This window comes from Enhydra lutris, unplaced genomic scaffold (genome assembly GCF_002288905.1).
Source record: "Enhydra lutris kenyoni isolate GAN:26980312 unplaced genomic scaffold, ASM228890v2 scaffoldscaffold14, whole genome shotgun sequence".
Taxonomy (NCBI): domain Eukaryota; kingdom Metazoa; phylum Chordata; class Mammalia; order Carnivora; family Mustelidae; genus Enhydra; species Enhydra lutris.
In genome coordinates this window covers 26,831,342-26,851,498 of record NW_019154098.1, presented here as the reverse complement: position 1 = coordinate 26,851,498, position 20,157 = coordinate 26,831,342, and the positions used below count along the sequence as shown (strand labels likewise).

At 33.4% G+C, this 20,157-nt stretch overlaps 1 protein-coding gene across 2 annotated transcripts in view; it reads right to left on the bottom strand.

The window, feature by feature from the left end:
- Positions 1-20,157, bottom strand: part of LOC111146567 (CUB and Sushi multiple domains 3) — a 1,261,269-nt gene that overhangs the window by 270,063 nt on the left and 971,049 nt on the right. For both annotated transcript variants that reach the window (XM_022502159.1, XM_022502160.1), the window contains 2 exons: positions 11,438-11,629; positions 3,049-3,187 (listed from right to left, as the gene is read on the bottom strand). In XM_022502159.1, coding sequence (XP_022357867.1) covers positions 3,049-3,187; positions 11,438-11,629 — 331 coding nt within the window. The remainder of the gene's footprint in view (positions 1-3,048; positions 3,188-11,437; positions 11,630-20,157) is intronic.

The following is a 20,157-nucleotide window of genomic DNA, read 5'->3' as shown; positions in this document are numbered from 1 at the left end:
AAGGGAAAAGACATCTTGATATTTTCAAATATTTCTAAGTTATCACTATGTCTACAGGGAATACAATGATAGTAAGGCAATTTCTAATGAAAGGGTACAGGATTTGGAGTCAGAGAGATACGTTGAAGCCTTGCTTCTGCCCTTGGTAGCTATATATCCTCATATAAGGCACTTTATATACGTAAAATCTGGAGGACAACATCTATCTAAAAATTTTTCATCCAGATGTCTTGCATTATGAAAGCGCAACCTCTTTTTTCTTTGTCAATGATATTATTTGACTTGAACTTCAAAATTTACAAGCATATTTGCTGTTTAAAATTCAACTCTACATAACCGATTCAAGCAAAAGTTTGAAATGCAAAATTTACATTTAAATTACTCAAATGAGGTCCTGCACATTGTATTAGGTGTTCTTTTTTCCCAAAAGTAAATATATTTTCTTCTTTTAGAACTTGATGTAGGAGAAATCATACCAACACCCTGTTTGTCAAAATTAAATAATGTGCAAATAAGGACATTTCAGCATGTAAATTATTCAAATCAATATTTTGATATTCCAGGTTTGCCTTAACAACCTTCAAAAGTATGAGAATTGTCCCCTAATGATTACAGAACACAAATATTTAGAAGCATAAGACATGTAATCATTTGTCTATTACCTAGCTCATACTGTAGCAAAGAGAAGGATGGACTCAGTTGGGTCATTAAGAAAAGCCAAAAAGTTCATGATATTAAATAAAACCAGTAAAGCTTGCAATTGTTAAATATGGATCAGTGGAAAAATTATCTTGTCAAATTTCATCATCTTTGCATATAAATAAGAAACTTGTTAGGTAAGAAATGTTCTTTCCAAATCTACTGAGTTTATAGAGGTTAAATTTACACAATTCTAAGTCTTTACTTATGTATGTAGAAAGGACAGGAATCCAGGTAGTTTACTTGTGCATAAACAGTGAAGAAAGACTGGTATGATACATGGTTTCCAAACTTTCAATAAATAAGGTGCTTCATAACATGAGAAATTTAGGGAACCACCACACTGTTCTATTCTGTTTAATTTATTCAATATCTATCTTCATTAAAGCTAAATCAGTTAATTCCTCTTGAAATCTTTTGGTGGACTGTAAGGCCTAAATTTTGGTAATTTTTGCTGTACTTTAGGAAAAATCAGAAGATAAGGCCTTGTTTTGTTACTTATTACCTTCTTCTGGGTCAAAACACAATATTTCTGAACTACTTTTCTTTCAACATTAAGATTTAATGAGTATTATAACTACCTTACCTAGGTCATTGTTGGCAGAATCACTAGAAGCAAGTGCTTTATAAATGATACAGCTGTATGTATTATCCTCAGAAACCCAAAAGCCTATTTAACAATGGAATGAAGCCCATTTGTTTTTAATTTCTAGTTTGGGCCTAAATAAGTACTTCAAAATACTACTTTGTAACTTCTTTAAAAATGAGAATAAAACAAAATCTTAGCTGTAATGACTATTTCTCCTGAAAAAAAAAAAAAGGAGAGTACATTCTAATAGTACATTCCATTTTGTAAAGCAATTTCATAAATATTAACTTGATCTTCTCAATAATCCTGTGGTATAAGGAAAGGATTATAATTTCCATTTTCCCAATGAGTACACTAAGGCCCTGAATGTCAGTGATCTCCCAAGTGTCACATAATAAATGACACAGCTGGAAATCAAATTTAGGTCACGTGTTTCATCTAATACAGTCTTCCACCACTCATTTATTACCTACAATAATTCCGTAAGCCCACTAAGGCCTGTATCCTTCAAATTGACATTTCTAATGTCTGTACTGCCATTTCTTCAACTGTAAAAATGAGTATAACAACCTCAGCAAGTTGTCTTATAGCTGGGTCCTGGCATATAACTAACATTGTCATCACTGTTGCTTTGTTACTACCAATTATCAATGTACTACTACAAATTATAGAAATAAAAAGTCTGCATATGTGCACTTTTATAAATTTTTATGAGTTCAAACTATTTTTAAACCTGGTTTCAATATATTAGAAAAAAAAGTACATATTTAACCTTAATATTTTACATAAATACCAAGCAGCTTTAACACACCAGCAGGAGGGATTGTGTTATTAGAGCCAAGCAGATCAATCTTGGACACCTTGGAAGGTTAGGAACTTTTCTACTTAAAGAACTCTTTGAGAGTTGCTGATTCCTAGCCCCTCCCCTTGAAATATTAAGGGAAAATGTTAGACCAGGTTTTGTGACAATAGGTGTAAGTTCCATGTGAAGAAACAGGTTTATTCCAAAAAATAAACTATCCAAGCTAACACAGAATGTGGTGGCAGAGTTTGAGCTCAAAGTCAGCCACCTTCTTTCCCACACAGGAAGCTGAATCCTCTGCTATTTCAGTACTAAACCTACCCAGCTACTGACATTACTAACTGACGAATGTAAATTCTGGAACACTCCCATGTAAAGCTTTATCATGAGACAACTTACGCTGAGAAATCATATGGGAATGATGCATCTCTTCTCCATTAGCTTGACTTAATGAGATCACCATAAAAATAACAGATAGAATACATCTTTTCACAAGCTGAAAGGTAATATTGCACATATGGGTATTTAGATGCTACAAAAAGATTTTGGGTGGCACACAAATAGGAGAAAAATATCCTGGAAATATTGACCTTTCAATCTTGAAGTTTGGGAAAAACTGCATTTTTTGAAGCAGCAATGGTAAATACAGGGAGAGAGGAAAGGTTACAAAGAGATCACATTTCATGAAAGACAATAAACCACTTGACCTTTAACATGCTTCCTCTACACTCAAATCTCATGAGGAGGCTCACCCACTAGCCTTCAAAACTACACTGGCATCTGGACTATTACAGAAGGCTGCAAACTGCTGATTGCTAAGTATTAGCACCGGAATTAATGAAAATTAATTAAAATGTCATATACAGAAAAAAAAAAAAACTTTGCCTAGTGTAAATGCTAAGGTAAAATGACAAGAAAAGATTTTTTTTTTTAAATGTGGAAATGTACAAGAACTCACCTGATAAATGCCAAGGAGATGACATAGTCTGTGTTGACGCTGATGGTCCAGTCACAGTCCCTGCTATGAGGATATGGGTGAGGGAAGTTTGGTGAAAGAATAAAGCCTGAAGATCCTGTTAAATTGCCTCCACAGGGTGCTTTAATTTAAACAAACAAACAAACAAACAAACAAACCCTGAAGTGATTAATACAATTTATTAGCTATCAATATTTGTGTGAACACTTCTCTAAAAAATTCAGAAGGTTTCATACACATCTGACTTTTTCTAGTATTGGATGGTTGAGAATACTGTATTGTCTTTCAAGAAAGACCATTAAAGTATTAAAGACATATGTACATAGTTACATTGAATTTATCTTCTTCACTGGCTTCAAAAGACAAGAAGAAATTACACATGTACTTCTCTCCCTTTCTAATACTATTTTGTTTCATGTAAAAGATAAGCATTGGGTGCCTGGGTGGCTCAGTTGGTTCCGCTCCAGTTGATCCTTGAGTCTGGGAATTAAGTCCCACATCAGGCTCCCTGCTAAGCAGAGAGTCTACTTTCCCTTTGACCTTTGACCTTCTCCCCTCTCATGCTCTCTTTCTCTCTCCCTCTCTCTCTCAAGTAAGTGAATAAAATCTTAAAAAAAAAAAAAAGGTAAGCATTGAGAAGAAGGGTATAGATGGTTTTCCCATGGTTGCTAAGAACAAATATGAAGCTTGCAGGGAAAAGTTAGAAACAAAACAAAGCAAAACGAAATCTCTAATAATAAGTAGAATAATGGGACATGAGATACTTGGCTCATTTTCACGTCTTCCCTGGTACCTTTTTAAAATGTATTTATGGAGGAAGATTTTTTGACAATAGTGAATGAGTGAGAATAGATAATTATCTGTGAACCTACAGCTCTGTACAACAAAACACTCTTATACTGCATGTTTTCATCTCCCTAAATTCTAGTTGTCTGTTGATGAAAATAGACAGATACTACAGTTATTACAGCCCCAAACAATGGTTTCTGTAACACTTCACTGAAGAGGTTCTAAAATGTGTCAGGGAAATTCAAAGGACACATTCTTTAAGGGATTATTGTTGAAGTCTGTGTTTAACAGTTTATGATCGAAAATAATATATCATATAGAATTGGCAGCTTCAGAAAAAATAGAGCCATGAAGATAGGGAGGACTCCAGTGGTAGAGTGGGACAGTGGGGATATAAATACACACACACACACACACACACACACACAGGGGAGAAAGATTCAGATCATGTTCTCATGATATCTCAGACATATAATCAGCACACCAACATTCTTCTCTTATTTGAGTTTTAAAATTATAGTTTTCTCATATAAATTTTATCATTCAGTTATCAGACTTTTCAGATCCTTTTGACAGCATCAAGCCGGTTTTGGAAGAAGGAAAGTTTTGGTTCTAGCAACATTGCAGATCTCTGTTCTTTGCCTGAGTATAGATATGCAAAATCATCACTATAATTTGGTAATATCTGCCATCTAAATTATGGATGTCTGCTAGTGCATTTCTCCATGCTGCTCCAATACCCTTACCTCAGCATCTCAGTGACAGTAGATGCCTTTAGCCCCTACTCTACTGAGGATATTTATTTGCCCAGACTTAATTTATTCACCAGTGCTTACCTATCATCTGCACATCTTTGTAGATCTTATCAAATGATTAGACATAAATATGTCAGCTTTCTATAGTTCTCCCTCTTCAAATTTCAGTGTCTCCTGAATATTTCTCTCTATAATCAGAGAGTATAGATTCCCTCCTATTAATCAGGATAATACCCTCAACCAGGTCACATAATCACTCTTCCTTCTCTGGAATCTTGGTTCATTTATCACCTTCAATCTCTCTGGATTAATCCCCTTTGTCCACAGACATGTTCAGAAATCTTTCATCCAAAAAATAAAACAGAGTTCCTTATGACTGGTTTATTTTCACTTTTTTTTTTCAACTGAAAATGTTGAGGTTTACCCAATGATGAAGAAATGCCTTCACCCTTTTGTGTTTGGTTAAATGGTCTTACTGTGAGGAACCACGCTTCCCTGTCTGACTAAGATAAAACTCACTTAGCATGTCTTAGGTAGGACCCTTCCTTATTTTCCTGTGATAAGACCCTGTAGATTCCCATTCTTTGACTCAAATGATTAGCTGAATTCATACTCATTAATCAGAATAACATGGTCATAACCAAACTTTGGTTAGGCTTCCATCCTTCCTCAGAGCCCCTGAACTCTGATCCACCCTCATTCTTGAGCCAGCACACAATACCTCCTGAGGACAGGGTGGGCTTGGAAGACATCATTCTCTGCTCTACTAATGGACTGAGCCACCCTTTCATCCCATTTCCCTATACCTGGTTCTTTCTAGTCTTATATACTCCACTGTATATAAGAAAAATCCCTTTTACCTAACTCTTGAGATGCTTGTAGATCTTAGGGTCACCCTGTTCTCCCTATCACAATGGTTCCCCTGACAATACCCAAACTGCAATAGTTCTTTATAAATAGAAGTCTCTCCTTATTTATGATTTGTTGGTTTTTTTTGTTCTGGTTTTTGTTTTATTTTACAATGACATCTTTTGAAAAGGAGGTCTAATCTCATTGGCTCTTTCTTTACCTGGGTGCTGTATTTACTTATAGGCAGACTAACATGATTAACAAAGCAGGTCATCACCAGGAAAAAAAAAATCTCCAAGAAAAGCAGCAAAGTCTTCATCCTGAGAAAACTTATCTTTGGGTTTAAAATTGTTTTTCTTTTAAATTATATTTACAGAGACACAATAGCCCTTTTGTTGCTTATGGACTCTAGATGCTTTATTAGGTTCTTCGCACCTCTTGTTACCTCTCCAAACATTGCTATCTCCCTCAGCATCCTTGCCCCCAACACAATCACTTCCTAGCCTAGCTTGGAATGCCTTTTGTATTGATTCATTTTATTTTTCTCGTCATATCTGCAGCCTTTCTTCAGGGTTGACTTTCACCTTAAATTCACTCTCCTTGTTGGAATTCCACTTCTAATTTTCTTCTAGTGTCTTTGTACAGACCTCAATTTTATTGCAGTATGTGTCTCATTCTACTTCATCTTATAATTGTAGTATTGTCCTGAGTTCTTTTCCTGGTCATCTCTGATTTCTGTTCTGTTACATTTTTCCATATTGACCATATCCAATTTTCAGTTTCTAAGCCATATACCCAAATGCTCTCTAGCTATCTCTACCTGATAACATACAGGCACATCAAACACAGAGCATCTGACATATCCAAACCTCAACTCAAATTTGTTTCTTCTTTTGCATTTGTAAGCTGTTTGATTAGTGCTGTCATCCACCTATATTCCCAAGCTAGAGGTTTAAGATTCTTCTCTTTTCTTTGCTTCATCCATGCGCCAATCCATCAAGAAACACAATCAAGACTCTTCAGTTACAGATCCTCATAGATATATTTCAACCTATTCCTCTTTCCTTCCCTGCTACCATATTTCTAGATCTGATTCTTAACTGTCTCCTGAATTATTGCAATGGCTTCTTGTTTCCCATGCCTTTGGCTTCCTTTAATTCATCTTCCTCTCAATTAAAACACCTAATCATACTATGCTTATGCATATAATTCTGCAGTTGTTTCACATCGCCTGCATGATAATGCCCCAACTCCAAATCAGTTTTTATGACCTGATCCTTGCAACCTTCCCAATTGTATCAACCACCACTCTAGACACATAATTTATGCTCAGATACTATCAAACTCCTTCTAGTTCCTGGCACATCTATGTGTTTGCTTATGCTATTCATTTCTGATGAAATATTTTTTCTCCTCTGCATGTATAGAACTCTATAATGTTTCAGGATTTGCCACTGCCTCCAGAAAGTTTTCCTGGAAGTTCCCAACCTGGACTCTAATTCAGCTGTCTTCAACTTTCTCTCATATGCACAACAACCTCTATCTCCATCAATTTCCTCACCATATGTACTTAAATATTACATTCAGGTGTCTTCATTCATCATTAATCTGTAAGCTAAAGATTGTGTCTTGTATGATGTTTTAACCTGGGATTCAGCACATACTACACATTCCATAAAAGTTTATGAAATTGCTAGTGGCTCCTTGCATTGATTAAGAAAATAGTAAAAATAAATGGGATGAATGAACAATCTAATTTGTACCTATGTATTTTGATAAAAATAATAGCATATTTTGCCTTTAGAATTTATAAACTTACATGTGAATTTACAAAAAATTACAAAAATATGTGTAATAATGGAAAATGTACATATGTATGTATATATGTATAAAAGACAGAATGACAGCAAAATGTTGCGTGTGTGTGTGTTATTGCCCCCTCAAACTATGGTAGTGGCATTATGTGTAATTTGGGAGCCTAGGAGAGCAAATTTGTTTCAATTTTCCTTATCTTTCACAGGGAACATTGGCCCTTTTTTTTTTAAGATTTTTATTTATATGAAAAAGAGAGAGTGAGTGAGAGAGAGAGAGCATGAGCAGGGGGTAGGGGAGAAACAGACTCCTCAGCTGAGCAGGGAGCCTAACATGGGATTTATTCTAGGACCCTGAAATCATGACCTCCAACATAGGCAGACGTTTAACCCATTGAGCCACCCAGGCACCCTAGACTTTTTTATTGTCAGATGTATACACACGCACATGTCCATATATATGTTTATATCCTTTATCACAAAAGATATAGGGAAATTTTTTAAAAGATATAGGAAAATATATTACATATATTTTAAGTATCTTCTGGACATTTTCTATGACCATACTATAATTTAGGTATAAGATCATCTAAAAATTCTTTTGATTCCATTATTTAAGTTATTTACCAAAGTTTTCCCAATATAGTTCATTGCTATAGTTGATTTTGGAAATCCACAAAAGCCACTGAAACAAGCAGAGGTATTATCTGAGGTTTGTGTATTCCAAACATTGAGTAAATAAAAATTTTCTGTGCCTTAAAAATACTAAACTTTAAATAGCACTTGGAAAATATATTTCTATTTTTATGCATCTAATCATCAAGGACCCAGAATAAGATTCTCCTTAAGTTGAATGGATTTATGAATTAAATTTTTAGTTAGGTTCCATGGAATTCTGACATAAATGGTTTGTTCTGAGTGTTGTTTCTCACGAGATAGCTGCACAGGCAACTGTTGATAACTATTTCCCAGTCCTAATTTTTTTTTAAAAGATTTTTATTTATTTATTTGACAGACAGAGATCACAAGTAGGCAGAGAAGCAGACAGAGAGAGAGAGAGGTAGGGAAATAGGCTCCCTGATGAGCAGAGAGCCCAATGTGGGGCTCGATCCCAGGACCCTGGGATCATTACCTGAGCCGAAGGCAGAGGCCTTAACCCACTAAGCCACCCAGGTGCCCCCCAATCCTAATTTTTTGACCCCATTTAGGTTTGTTTGTGTATACTAACTTTGCAGCCCACCCACACTAATGTCTTTGTTATTTACCTTCATATCTAGTGCTACTACTTTCCCTCTGGAAATGTCAAAGTAATCTTCACACTGTCAATTTTGTTGGAATGAATTCCATTAACTCTCTTAAAGATGACGTCCTTCTATTTGGTACTTGCTTAAAGGCTAACTACTTCTATATGCAACCAAAATGCTTTATACTCCAGGGTCGGAGACATAGACTTATGGAGTTTCTAAAAAGTTCAGGGTTTAATCTTTGGCATAGTATTTCCAATCATGGAGTTCTTTCTTATCAGTTTCAGAGGTCAAGATTTGTGCAGTCTTAGCAATTTTTCAGACTTTTTGTTTTTTTAGGTTATTTTCTTCTTCAGAGAATCTCTAATGCATATCTTCTCCTCAAGCTATCTTTTCCTACCAAAAAATAATACACAGCACCATAATTCATAAAAAACTTTTCACAACCTGCTCAATTTAAGAAATATTTAGTGTTTCACTATTTGTTCCCCTAGAATTAGGACTTGCAAGCTAAAGTCTTGTCTACAAATGGAATTTTATAATAGCCTATCACAAAACTCTTTCATCCTTTATGTTTTGTATTTTAGTGTTTCCTAGAATTTTAGTGCAAAGCTGTTGGATATTTTAGGATTCTAAACATAATAACACTTGACATTATATAGCCTTCTGGTAATTCTAATAAGCAACACCCTTTAACTAGTTTGAAGAGTTACACTAAATCAAAAACTCCTACAGTAAGTCTGTAGTATTCTATCATTTCTTCTTTACATGAAGATTCTCTTCATAAGAGAGTCAAATTCCAATTGTTTGGAATGTGGTATTTTAATTTAATTGTTTGTTTTCTAGGTTAACTGAATAGTAAACAAACAAATGGAAAGTTCATTCTCTTTCTTTGAAAATGTTTCTTACCTGTATTTTAGTCCTTGTTTTTGTAAGTGTACTTATAGTAAATGTAAATTAATCAATGATTGATGATCTAGAATCTTGCAGTGGTACATGAAGAGCAATGTACTTGTGAAATGGAAATAATGAAGAGTAAATGGGAATATGGCTAAATTTGAACTGGTTTAAGCTATGCCCTTATTTTGTGCCTTTTTTTTTTTTTAAGTTTCTTTAATAAGCTTTTCTCTTGTTATCTGTTTCATTTTCTACAGAAGTCTAGAACCATCATTACTCTCTGGCTGGTTTGAGCCTTTAGATGTGTCTTGCTTTATGCATTAAGTGTTTTTAAAATGCCAACATGTAAAAGACAGAATATATGATGTGAAAATATAGATTTTTTTTTTTTAAGCTTTCACTTCACTAATCGGTAGGTTCACAAGAACAGGGAACTTCTCTATTGTGTTTTACTGCTAAGACCTCCATATTTAGAACAATGCCTAGGACACACTGAATGACTAATGAATTTGAGCTTGCAACTCCTGCATATGAAGTTACAAGACGGGGGTAAAAAGAATCTAAATTGAGTGCTTGAGTTTGTTCCCTTCTGATGAGGTACTAAACACTTCTCCTATAACCATGTGACTCAAAAACCACTATGAAATGATTACTGAAAATCCATTTATGATTTGGATATAAGTGAATAAAAATAAGGTTTTGTTTCCTAAATGTGCTAGATTTGCATACGCTGAATACTCTCAGAAATACAATCATGAACAAGGAATGAATGAAATTGGAATCTTCTCTCAAGTTGCTTACAGTATAGTAAGGAGAATATATAAAGAAAGGAGATTTTGAATAGAGAGAACATACTTTGGTCAAAATCTGTTGTAAATTCATGATGACAGTTCTAAAACACTTGAGGTAAATTGTTTCAGATAAGACAATTTTAATTTTAAAAACTTAATAATAAGATTTTTAAAAGATTATACAGCAGGTTTTGTGCTAACTTTTCTCATGCCAATAGAGATATAATATGTATCTTAATTTTCTAGAGTCCAACTTGGAGAATCAAGAACAGAGCATGGAGGCAAAAGGCAGATAGAAGTATGAACCAAGCTGCTGTAAATCCTTAGATTATCAAAATAAAAACATATTTTAGTATTCATGAATTGAATGTAGAGCCAAAGCTTTGAAACTAAACTCAAACATAAGTTTCAATAAAATTTCTTTCTTATAAGAAATAGCTATCAGAGGGGCACCTGGGTGGCTCAGTGTGTTAAAGCCTCTGCCTTTGGCTCAGGTCATGATCCCGGGGTCCTGGGATCGAGCCCGGCATCGAGCTCTCTGCTCAGCCAGGAGCCTGCTTCCTTTCCTCTCTCTTTGCCTGCCTCTCTGCCTACTTATGATCTCTGTCTGTCAAATAAGTAAATAAAATCCTTAAAAAAAAGAAAAGAAATAGCTATTAGAAACACAAGATGAATTGGCCCATTTTATTTATTTATTTATTTATTTGACAGAGAGAGCAAGATCATAAGTAGGCAGAGAAGCAGGCAGAGAGAGAGGGGTAGGCAGTCTCTCCACTGAGAAGAGAGCCCGATGTGGGGCTTGATTCTAGGACCCTGAGATCATGACCTGAGCGGAAGGCAGATGCTTAACTCACGGAGCCACCCAGGTGCTGAATTGGTCCACTTTAAATTCAGAATCTGAATCTACTTTTTAAATTTTAAAAGCAGTGGGTAACTACATTTATATAGTAGGTAAGGGAAAATTTAGATTTTTCAAGAACTATAACGCTTAACCTTTTTTTTTTTTTTGGTTAGGGTCTTCAAACCATTGAGAATCTAATGCAATTTTGGACTCTTTCCTTAGGAAAAAATTATGATCATTTAAAATCTTGTGCATTATTTTGAAGGTTCATAGATTTCTGAAATCTTAGACCCTATATAAAACCATTCTAGAATACTGTTCTTAATAACATCAATACCCATTGTATCCATTGTTTTATACATACATAAAATGTTAATTGCTCTTTAATTCATACCTATACAGACTGGAGGGCTGGGCTGCCAGAAGTATCGATTTTCTACCTGAATGCAGGTTATTCTTTCCTCTCCTTGAAGCTCATATCCTGGGTCACATTGAAAAACAACAGTGTCCCCAGGTTCTCGTCCATCCCCGTTTCGAGTCCCATTCATGGGAACTCCTGGGTCACGACATGCAGTGGCAACAGAACCTATCAAAGACAGAAACAAACCTTTAATTTTGATGCTACCAAAATCAGTTTCAAAGTTCCAGACGTTACAGTTTAGAACCTTCCTCATATCTATGTACTTTTAGAAATTTAACTTATAAAATGTTTGAGTCAATTTTTCAATCTTTACACAAAAAACTAATTTTAATTTTTTTTTGTTGTTGTTGTTGTTAATTTGTGTGCTAATTTGTTTCAAGAAGAGACATGACATTTTAGTAGCTCAATAATAGATTTCCTGAGAATTATTAGATGCTCTGTGAAAGACTGTGCAGAGGATGAAAAGAAAGCCACAGAGAGTTTTCTCTGCAACAGATCTATTCCATAAAGGACTTGTATCTAGAATATATAAAGAACTCTTCAAACTCAAGTGTGGTCCAGGGGGAAGAAGAAGAAAAAACATTCAATTAAAAAACGGACAAAAAACATTTCAATGAAGAGGATAGTGGATGGTACGTGAAAAGTTTTGTTTAACATCATTAACCATTAGGAAAATGCAAATTAAAACTGCAATGAAATAGTACTATATACCTATCAGATCAACTATAATAAAAAATAAAATCACTGAATGCTAGCAAGGTTCTGGAGAAAATGAAATTACTCATGCATTGCTGTTGGAAATACAAAATTCTACAGCCACTCTGAAAAGAAGTATGGTAGTTTCTTGTAAGACTAATGTATTTACCATACAGTTTGGTAATTATACTCCTGTACATTTATCCCAGAGAGATAAGGACTTAGGATCACATATGTATTTATTCATAGCAGCTAAAAAGTAGGAACAACCCAAATATCCTTCAACAAGTGATTAGTTAAACTGTGTATTCATCCCAAGGAATATTACTCAGCAATAAAAAGGAATGACAATACACATGACAACTTAAGTGGATCTGAAAGGAATTATGCAGAGTGAAAAATACAATATCAAATGGTTGCATACTGTATGACATTATTTATGTAACATCCTTGAAAAGACAAAAATCAGAAAGTTGAAAAACAGATTAGTGGGCACCAGAGGTTGTAGGGGGAGGGGATGGAAGGCAAAGATAACATGAGGGATGCTTGTGATGAACTGTACTGTGTCTTTATCATGGTGGTGGTAGTCATACAAATCTACCTAGAGCTAAATAAACATAAACACACAGATATATGTAAAATTCATAAAATTTAAGTGACAGATTGTATCAAAGTCAATTTTCTGGCTGGGATATTGTATCATATTTATACAAGAAGTTGTCATTGCAGGAAACTGGGTGAAGAGTATACAGGGTCTCTTTATTTCTTACAACTGCATGTAAAAGTGTTTGAAAAAAAAATAAAAAATCAGTAGAGAAAAGGAGAGCAGTATGAGGCTACTGTTCTTCTATATCCAGTATATGACACATTTAACAATAGAAACTCCAATTATTCAGGTTAATGGAACAAAATATTATTTTGAATTACCATAAAGTAGATTTACCCTAAAGCATATGGCAATTAAGTATCAAGACAAAGAAGTTATTAAAATTTCCACTTAAACCATTATTAAACTACAATCATAAATGTAGGATTCAGCACTTGTATAACTTATTTTTTAAATTGCATATTAAACTAATGACACAAATTGCTGGATTACAGACACATAACTGATACTCACTCATTCATTCACTTACAACTTAATAGATCCCAAGCATTGTGTTAGGTTCTAGGAATACAAAGAGGAAATAAGCAGACACAAATAGAACTGAACAGACTTTCAAATTATTTTGCATAGTGGTGGTACCAAAAAAGAAATTCTGCTATAAACATCCTGAGTGAGTAGGTAGGTAGAAACAGATAAATGATGATAGATAGATAGTTGATAGATAGATGATGGATAGATAGCTTCTTTAATATGTCAGTCTATTAATCTGTCTAGTAAACTTGTTGTAGCTCATCTAATACACATCTACAACAAAGAAATCAGGGAATCTGCACACAGTATTGTAATGTTCTGATTCTTAATATTGTATGGGAATCAAAATGAACATATCAAGTAAAAAACTTGACAAAAAGAAAAAAAGGATATTGGTGGGATGTTAAGTCTGACATTGAATAAAAAGCAATAACTCTGTTAAGTGTTATCAAGTGACTCCTGATCTCAGCTCAGTTCCTGATTTCAGGGTCATGAGTTCAATCCCCATGTTGGGCTCCATGCCCAGCATGGACCCTACTTGAAAAAAAAAAAAAAAAAAAGAGAGAGAGAGAGAGAGAATCTGTTTAAAAAAAAAAAAAAAAGGCACATAGGTGCCTCATTCAGTTGAGCATCCAAATCTTGGTTTTGGCTCAGGTAATGATCTCCGGGTCCTGAACTCAAGCACCCTGTCAGACTCTGAGCTCAGCACCAATTCTGCTTGAGGTTCTTTCCCCATCCTCCTTCCTCTCCCCAGTCATGTATGTGCATGCCCCTTCTCTCTCAAAAAAAATCTTTAAAAATAAAATAAAATGTAGTAATAACAAAAAAGTGACCATTCATATACGCATATATAATATGCATATATTTTGTTTACTTTTTCAGCAGACTAAAAAAGTTAATTTTTAAAGTGTTACAATTTTAAAAGAGTTACAAAATGTGGACAGCAAATATAATTTTACTGATCACTTAAATGAAGCAAAAGCTATGTATCTTTATATGTATAATCAAAAGACTTAGAGTTTTGCTTCATTTTTCTGATAAAATATTGACTGAGCAATGACTATGGGCAGGGACTTTATGTATATAATTCCTTGAATATTCCTAAGAACCTTATGAGACAAGTGGCATTATTATTCTCATTTTAGTGGTGAGAAAACCAAAGTTTAGAGAGATTAAGTAACCTGTCCAATACTACAAAACCTAAAGAGTACAGAACCAAGATCTGAACCCAAATCTGTCTTGGAACCCAAATACTTAAATGTTATACTAGATTGTCCTTTTGTACCTGCAACTGTTCCAGAGATGCAATTTTTCTCCTCAATAAAATAAAATAAAATAGATAATAAAATAAAATAAAATAGATAATAAAATAAAATAATAAACCCCACTAAGAAATTATGGGAAAGGTAGGGATTATATTGATAAATATAAAAGCTAGAGCTGTCATAAATTTGAACCATCCTAAAAATATTAAATTTACCTTCATAGGAATTCTTTTTGAAACAGTTGTTTTTAGTTGTTAATAACAAATCCATACTAGAGAATATTGAGGGAATGGGACAGGGAATTAGTTCCAGTATCAAAGTGAATTTGTTCTGTAATGCCTTTGTGTCCCTTAGCAGAGCATCTCCTGTGCATCACAGACTCTGGGCAATTTTGATCTTCCCGTATTGATAGAGATCTTCTTGTGAAGTATTTTTGTAATAAACTGAGTCATTAAGGTTTTCTTGAATTGCTCTGGGATGGTTATCACCCAAAAGAAACTGATATATGTATTTGTTTTACAATATATTAGTGGGGAGTGATGTTCTACATATGAGATTTATTTTTAAGATGGTTTTGTTGGGAAAGAATTGATATAAATAAGAAATGTGGTCAACTTTCAATGTGAAAAGTGGTTAAAATAATATGACTTTGATATGATAATGAACATATAGTTTCTGAAAATATGGCTTTGCCTTTGGGTCTGGTTAACTTGAGGACAGGTGGTGAACACATATTGTTCCTTTTTCTCTCAATTAATAAACAAATTAGGTTAAGATTTTAAAGCACAGTAGAGAATGATGGGGCTTAAAGAAAGACTGATTATATATATATTATATATATATACATATATATATGTATATATATATAATATATATATATATATATATTCCCCCACCCCGCTTGGAATTACTTGAGTTCTAAAAGCAACTCGTTAGATATGTATAGGAACAATTATTTGGTGTGAATGCTGTTGTCTTATTTACTTTATTTATTCAAAGTTTGATCTCCATACTGGGTATACTCTGTGTTTGTGGGCAAAATTTAATAATTTTAGTATCAATCATTCTTGTTTTCTGTATTGAATAGAAGGTATAACCATTGAAGAAAATAAATAACCACTTAAGGAGCCATACAATATCTCCTTGGGAATTAGAGGTAATCTCACATAATTAGGATAATTAAATTAGCAGTTTTATAATGCTAGAGCTTAAGGTATTAGTCACATATATAAAAATAGATAGATAATTTTTATTTGATATTAATTTTTCACTTTTGTAGAACATAAAATTCTCAGAATTTATAATTCTTATTTGCTTTTTCTTTTTGTTACATAAATTTTTAAGTATATCTTTGATTCTTTTTATTTTCCTATTCTGGAATAATATGTAGGGCGTTTCTATGGAATAAAGACTTTTGTAATTAAGTACTTTAATTTAGCAACTCCTTTAAAAAAATTAAATATACATATGTCAGAAAATAATACACTTACCACCAATGTATTAACATGAGTGATTTCTATTTATTTTCTTCATTTTTTTAATTGTTTCAAATTTATTTGATGGAATAAACATCTGTATTTGTTCTATTAGGTTGACATGTGTCATTCATTCCTGATTTTTTTCTAACATATATATGTAAACAGAAATTCCAATAAAGATAAAGGGTCTTAACCTGGTGTGTCACCTGCAATGATACCATGAAAGGAACATTCTGGAAATGACACATAATAGGCTATTTATATATATTATATAATATCCAAATATAGCTTGGATTGAACTTACAAAACCTTATTAATTGACAATAAAAGATAACTGCCCTTCTTTGTTTCCCTCCCCTCAAAACTGGCCATTTATATTAACGGTCATTCTAGAATTTAATTCATTAAATGGCTACTATAAATTCCTCTCTTTATACTAGATGACTATTCCATAGAAATGATAATAGTCACAGGGAAAAAGTATATAACTAGACAATATGAATAGTTAATATGTAATATTTTTGACACTATCTTTCAAATCCTGTGTTATGAGCTGTTTTTCATTTGATTGAGGAAAAAGTCTAAGTACTACAATTCTCTAGTAGTTAGTATTTTTCCAGTAAGAAAATTCAGGCTTACAAGGGATAAGAAACTTGCTCAACATCACACAGTTATTTACAGTGGTTAAAGTGGAAATGTAGACATGAAAACGTACCCAAGGACATTTCTTAAATAAAAATGTTATTGTCTTTGAAATAAAAAAATGCTTAACATGTAGACTACGTTATTAAACTTAATCGATATGATTACTTAGAGTGAAATTTCTAAAATATGTCATTAAACTTCAAGTGTCATTTTAAAATTGAAAGAGCATCTACCTATCATTCTGATGCAGCAACCCAAAGGACTATATATTGACAACATTTGAATTTAAATCTAATTAATGCTTTACTAAAAACAGTTGCACAGCTATCAACGTATCTGTCTTATCCACAGGTATATATTGTGTCAAACTAAATAAACTCTGTGTATCTAAGAAAAAGAAGCAGTTAAACATGAAGAACAGTTAATTTAGAAGAGATTCCAATAAAAAATGATAGTAATGATTGCTATCTCTATTGAGAACATATACCTTCCAAAGCACTAGGCTAAAAGTGAAGTTTATACTCTTAATCTAAAACACCAAATCCTTAAGGTATTATTATCATGTCCATTTTTAAGTGGGTAAAATGAGCCTCAGTGATTTTAAGTGCTTGCTCTTAGCAGAATGGGGATTTGAATTCAAGAAATAAGAGTTTTAACCACTATGGTATACTGTCTCAGTAGAATCTTATGCCATTATCAGATAAAACAGAACAAAGTCATGACCTACTAATGGGACTTTTACAGTTGTTTATTGTTAAAAGAATTAGATCTAGTTTTAAATGGAAAGGCAGAAATATTGAGCAGCTTATAATTCTTTATTGCTATACAACAAAAATTTCTTGCTGCTAATATTTCACCATAAAGGGGAGCAAAAAAGACAGACTCTAAGTTCTTTTCATAGGTATTATTAAGAACAACAGAAATACAATCTAGCCATATATATGGTAAATTTAGCCATATATGTCCCAGATGGTATTCTTTAATTACAAAACTAAGGACATTCCACTCCAATGGTTTCTTTTATTCTCTCTCTTCTTCTCATCATCTTTTGCCCGATTTCTTCTCTTATAGTTCATTGAGAGAGTAGAAGAAGTAACACAGGGATACCCTCCCTTTAGCACCACTAAATTTATCATCCCACTGGTGTCTGCACCTATATTCTCTGCTTCCTCTGTGGTTGGAAGAGAGAAGGTGTTTTGCTCTGTATAAATTCAACCCTAGTTCTTGGGCTGCAGGTATTAAACTCTCTTTATCTCTCAAGGACTTTATTCCTAAACATTTTTTTATCTCTTCTGAATTACCAGTTCTTCTTTCCTCAGTGGTTCATTCCCAATAGCATACAGACATAATTTATATATTCCATCTTAAATAAACAAACACTCTTATTACACCTCCATCCTCTTCCAATTATTTTCCCCATTTCTCTCCTTTAACAGGAAACATTAAGCATCTCTCTTGAGATACAAGAGAGATGTATCTTAAGTACAATTAGTTGTACTTGAGGTACAACTAATTCCAATTTCAACATCAACTTTGCATCTGATATATTCACTGAACTGCTCTTGTCAAATCTAGCTGCCAGATCCAATGGTAACTTCTGTATCTTCTTTTTTCAGAAACTTCTCTGTAACATATGCCACAACTGATAGCTCATTCCTTCCTTCTTCAAGCACTTGTTTTATTGGTGTCCCAGTCCTCAGACTCTGCTAGTTTTCTTTTTGGCTTATTTGCCATTCCTTTTACAGTATCATAAATTTCTATCTGTTTAACCTAATGACTGTTTGTATCTTTTTAACCTAATGACTGAGGACTAGAACACTCCAGGGATTAGTGCTTAATGTTCTTCTCCCTTCATACAGTTTCCTGCAGGATAACTTCATCTGACCCCATGGTTTTAAATACTCTTTTTAGCTTAATGCCTCTTGATCATTAAGCATTGGTGTCCCCCTTGAGATTCAGATCATGCTATTCAACTGCTTATTTAGCTCCTTTACTTGGATATCTAATAGACCCATCATTTACCACACCCAAAACATTCATAAAATTGTAAGATCTTTTAATTTTCAGATTTTTTGGAAAGAAAACTATAAAAAAGCTATTAAAATTTCACTTGTGTATGTAATTTTTCCTATGCTACTGATGTCAATAAAATCAAAGAAATGAAAGTTCCAGTTGGAAACAAAAAATGTCTTATTGCTAACTTCTAATTTATTAAACCATCTAGATAAGAATAGCTTTGTTAGAATTAAATTCACCATAGGAGTTAAAAATCACTGACATTAAGAAATAAATTGAATATTGGCAAAAATATAAAGTCTTACAATTTTTACTCTTTTTAAGCTAGTGATTTTACCTTGTATGGTAACATTTGATATAAGTAGTACAGCATATGACTGAGTTCTCAACATTGTTACAACTCATCAGTGCTATAAATATACTTCTGATTTCTCATCTTATGTTTGTTTTAACATAAATGAGAGTGTAATTTAATCAGAAATATGCACTTCACCTAATACATATTTTACAATCCTAACCAGTGCATATACAGATTTCAAGTACAGTATGGATGATGGCTTGAACTATGATTCAGAATTAGTGTCTGAATGACTGTCTTAGTGACCTTGGGCAAACTGACGTTCCAGTTTTCTTATTGCATTGTTTTCTGCAATAGGGAATAAATACACTAAAGTCACTCATAAGTTCCAGTGTGTCCTTTCTATTCAGAAAATTGACTCTTTGATATAAACTTGTTTATCTCAAGACCTTTCAAAAAAGAAAAACCTAGGATTTCATTTAGTTGAATAAGTAATGTTCTCAGAAACAAGAGAGACCTAGAATCTAGTCTCACCTATGGTAAGAAAGGACACTGATCACATTGTACTCGTTCCCTGAATTTTAGCTGCCTCATCTGTAAAACTGGCATAGTAATATTTTACCTGCCTGATTTAGTGTCAGATAAAATCTTAAAGTTCCATTCTAATAATTATGTTATATAATCTTATGAAAATATCAATTCTGAAGTGAATCGTTAAAGACCAGTGGTTTTGTACATTTTTGCAATGTTAGGAAACTTCAGCAAGGTCATGGTCCAAATTTGGTATTCACAAGGCCTTACATTCATTCCCCTCTTCCTGTTTCATTGCCTTATCCTCTTGTATTGACTGAGAAATGGCACTATATTTTCCACTTCACTATCTATAAGGAAATGAAGTTGGGTAATGGGAATATTTAACCTGGAAGAAAATTCCATCCAGAGTCAAATCAGAAAATATTTGAAATGCAGATGGTAACCTAGAGGTGGATTTCACCCAGGAGTATTTTGCCCTTGATTGAGCTCTTATTTTGTACAAGATCCATCAATTTTATAAAGAATGTTCAACATCATTACTAGGCCTACACTCTGCCAGCTACTCAGTAATGTGGCTATCTTTAGAATTTCATTATGTTTCTAAGGTTACACCTAATGATATG